At 55.1% G+C, this 3,637-nt stretch overlaps 1 protein-coding gene across 1 annotated transcript in view; it reads left to right on the top strand.

The window, feature by feature from the left end:
- PLK1 (polo-like kinase 1) overlaps positions 1–3,323 on the top strand; it is a gene marked incomplete at its 5' end in the record, with an annotated part of 4,180 nt that extends 857 nt beyond the window's left edge. Inside the window, 6 exons of the mRNA XM_009869298.1 lie at positions 375–594; positions 908–1,066; positions 1,279–1,356; positions 1,810–1,964; positions 2,439–2,621; positions 2,959–3,323. Of these exons, the coding sequence (XP_009867600.1) occupies positions 375–594; positions 908–1,066; positions 1,279–1,356; positions 1,810–1,964; positions 2,439–2,621; positions 2,959–3,165 (1,002 nt within the window). The remainder of the gene's footprint in view (positions 1–374; positions 595–907; positions 1,067–1,278; positions 1,357–1,809; positions 1,965–2,438; positions 2,622–2,958) is intronic.
- Positions 3,324–3,637: the final 314 nt, after the last annotated feature.

The raw sequence follows: 3,637 nt of genomic DNA, 5'->3' as shown, positions 1-3,637 counted from the left end.
TGAACCTGGGAGCCCGCATCCTCCTGAGGAGCCAGCAGCTCCCCTGTAACCCAGCCAAAATCCGAGCCGGGCAGTTGGCAGGTGGGGTTAAACAGACGTGCTCTAGTCCGTGAGCTCTGGACCAGGTCTCTGGCTTATCCCACTGCTGCTGATTTGGTCTTCCTGAAGTGAGTTGAGCTGGGGCTTTGTGTGCTGTGAGGAGACCGCTCTCCATGCCTGCCCAGTTCTGTTTGAGCAGGCTCACATCCTGCTCATCTGATGCAGGACAGGAGCTCTGATCCAAGCAGAACCTCCTTCGGATTGTACAGGCAGTGTGTCTGCTGCTGGTGCAGTTGCCCTGACCCTTGTCTGCAATTTCCGCTGTCTCCTCTTAGCACATCAACCCTGTAGCCGCTAACCTCATCCAGAAGATGCTGAGGTCCGACCCTGCCACGCGCCCAACTGTCGACGAGTTGCTGAATGACGAGTTCTTCACATCGGGCTACATCCCCAGCCGCTTGCCCACCAGCTGTCTCACCGTTGCGCCCAGGTTTTCGATTGCTCCCAGTGGACTTGAACTGAACGGGCGAAAGCCGCTGACGGCGCTCAACAAAGGTAGGAGTGAGTGTCTGGATGTGAGCCGGGGCTGCGGCACTGGCTGAGAGCCCGCCTGGCCCTGCAGCGACACCCAGAACTGGCAGTGGGCAACGTGGTGCTGCCTCACCTCTTCTCCCAGTTCTTACAAGAACCTGGAGCGTTTTGTGAGTCTCCCTGCTCGTTGCTCAGAGCCGAAGCAGGGAGGAGTGTGGCACTAGCTTCAGCTGTGTGGTGCGGGATGTGCTTTATAGCTAGGGTGGAATGTCGGTCTGATGCCTTCAGAAACGTGCTCCCTGATCATGCCTCCACGCTCTTCTCTCTCCCGGCCCAGGACCAGACAGCCCCGCGCTGGAGAACTTGCCTGAGAAGGAAGACGTGGCTGGGCTGCGGGAGCTGGGGGATGCTGTGGACTGTCACTTAGCTGACATGTTACAGCAGCTCACTGCTGTCAACTCGGCCAAGCCCTCCGAGAGAGTGCCAGTGAGACAAGGTGCGTTGGGACGATTCCAGAGGCAATGGCCTTCTTGGATACCTTGCTTCTCTGTTGCTGTTTGAAGTGACAGACCAGCTGGCCTCGACTTCAGACTGGAAGGCCGAGAAGTGATGCAGTAGCTCCTTGCTTTCCTTTTGGCATTACGTGCCTGCTGTGGAGTGCACAGGATGCTGTGAAACGTCTTCTAACGATGTCTTTCCTCTTTGCAGAAGAAGCCGAGGACCCAGCCTGCATTCCCATCTTCTGGGTTAGCAAATGGGTGGACTACTCAGATAAATATGGTCTAGGTAAATAACATGGGGTGATACTTGAGCCTCTTCTGGTTTCTGAAGAGGTTGGGGGAAATGCTAATTTGGGTGCTGCCCAGGTCTGATCCTATTCCAAGACCACTACCAGGAATGTTACTAAACACCCTGTCAATCCAGAGTAGTGGTCACCAAACATCAACTCTGGCCACTTCCAGGTGGCAAGTGGCTACTTGCTCCACGAGATGGCTGCCCTCACCCCACAGGGGGCTCATGTACCCACTGTGGCAGTTGAAGCTGCTCCTGCAGCAGGTCATGCGATGAGGAGGGATGACAGATCCAGAGGAGGAAAAGTGCCCCCGAGACCTCCACAAAGAGGCAGAGACTTGGTGGGGTGGCTGTCAGGGAACCCCTGAGTGATGCAACCTTCTGCCTTTGTACTTCACCCAACCGGTGGTCCCCTGGAAGGTCTAACAGGCTCCATTCCTGAACCAGGTTACCAGCTGTGTGACAACAGTGTTGGGGTGCTCTTCAATGACTCAACTCGTCTTATCATGTACAACGATGGGGACAGCTTGCAGTACATCGAGCAGAACAGCACCGAGTCCTATTTCACTGTGAGATCCTACCCTGCTGCCTTGAACAAGAAGGTCAGTCCAGGGGACAGGAGTCCTTGCTGGGGAGGGGGAAGCTGGTGGCTTCTGGTGAGACTTCTGCCAGCCTTGTTGGGCTTTGCTGGCAGGGCGGGTCCCGGGGAGAAATATCTGTAAGCTGGAGGTCACTGGCATTCTGCAGCTTTCCTCTTGGCTGGGAAAACATGGCCCCAAGGACAGGGGCTAGCAGCTCTAGCTGTTAATCTCTAGTTACTCTCTGAGGCTCACTTACAAGCAGCTTCCTAGAAACAAGAGCTCACAAGCCTTGCACATACAAAAGTGTTCAGCAAAGTGAGTCTCGGGCATCACAGACCAAATTAACTTTGAGCAGGGGAATTTGCACAAGTTTGCGCGGTGACACCTCCAGCTGGGAAGGACGGTTGGAAGGCTCTGCGACTGTGACAGCAGGTCCTGCCCTCCCCAGAGAGCACGGGCTATCCTCAGCCTGCTCACAGCCTTTCCCTCCTGCAGATAACACTATTGAAATACTTCCGCAACTACATGAGCGAGCACTTGCTGAAAGCGGGTGCCAACATCACGCCGCGGGAAGGGGACGAGCTGGCCCGGTTGCCCTACCTCTGCACGTGGTTCCGCACCCGCAGCGCCATCATCCTGCACCTCAGCAACGGCACCGTGCAGATCAACTTCTTCCAGGTGAGGCAGCTGCTCTGCATCCTCCAGGAGGGTGTGTGTGCCTTGAGCTGAAACTTCGCCTGGCAAACCCAGCACTGGGAGGCTCCTCCTCACTCCAGGGCTGGGCCATCAGGCACCCCTCGCTTGCCAAGGGACCGTGTCCTTTAGCTGCAGTCTCAGGTGCAGTGGTTCTGAGCTGGCAAGATCGACTTGTTCCCCTTCACTGCAATTTGTTAAGGAATGCTGCCGCACGGTGCTCTCAGCACCTTTTTAGGTGCAGCCAGGACACCACGAAAGAAAACCCCAAGAAACCACGGGAGCAGAGTGCTCCGGGTGACAGTGTGTTCTCTCCCCACAGGACCACACCAAAATCATCTTGTGCCCTCTCATGGCTGCCGTCACGTACATAGATGAGAAACGGGACTTCCGCACGTACAAGCTGAGCCTCATCGAGGAACACGGGTGCTGCAAGGAGCTGGCCAGCCGACTCCGCTACGCTCGCACCATGGTGGAGAAGCTCCTTAGCTCAAAGTCTGGCTCGGCTCGTGTGAAGCCATCTGCTTAAGCCTCATTCTCGATGGACTCAACGTCTGTGCCAAAGTGTCCCAGCTGCGGGCAGGGAGGTCTCGCAGCATCCCTGCTCACACAGCAACCTCCTGTTGCAGTCGGGCTTCCGCTCCTGGGTATGGTCTAGTTGCCGCAAGGAAGCCCCTGATGCTGTGGAAATGGCGTTGTTCACTCTGACTGAACCCAAAGGTTTCTTGCTCCTTATTCCTAATAGTCTGTTTTTTAATTGCATACCTAGTCTTTTTTTTCTAACTTCCCGAAGCCAAAAGCCTGAACTCAGAAAACAACCCTCTTGTTTGAGGCTCCTGGGCCTTCTCTTGAGAGAACAGAAGTATCATGTACGTGTCTGTGCTCATGCTCTGGGCTTTTGTTTCCTCTTGTAGAAGTTCAGGTAAGGTATTGAACAGGCCCAGGGGGAGACTGAGCAATTGGCCTTTTAATACTGAAATTAATCTACATGAAACCTAAAC

The sequence above is a fragment of the Apaloderma vittatum genome, unplaced genomic scaffold (assembly GCF_000703405.1).
Source record: "Apaloderma vittatum isolate BGI_N311 unplaced genomic scaffold, ASM70340v1 scaffold24755, whole genome shotgun sequence".
NCBI classification, from domain to species: domain Eukaryota; kingdom Metazoa; phylum Chordata; class Aves; order Trogoniformes; family Trogonidae; genus Apaloderma; species Apaloderma vittatum.
Note: the sequence above shows the minus strand (reverse complement) of the source record. Positions and strands in the feature narration are given on the sequence as shown.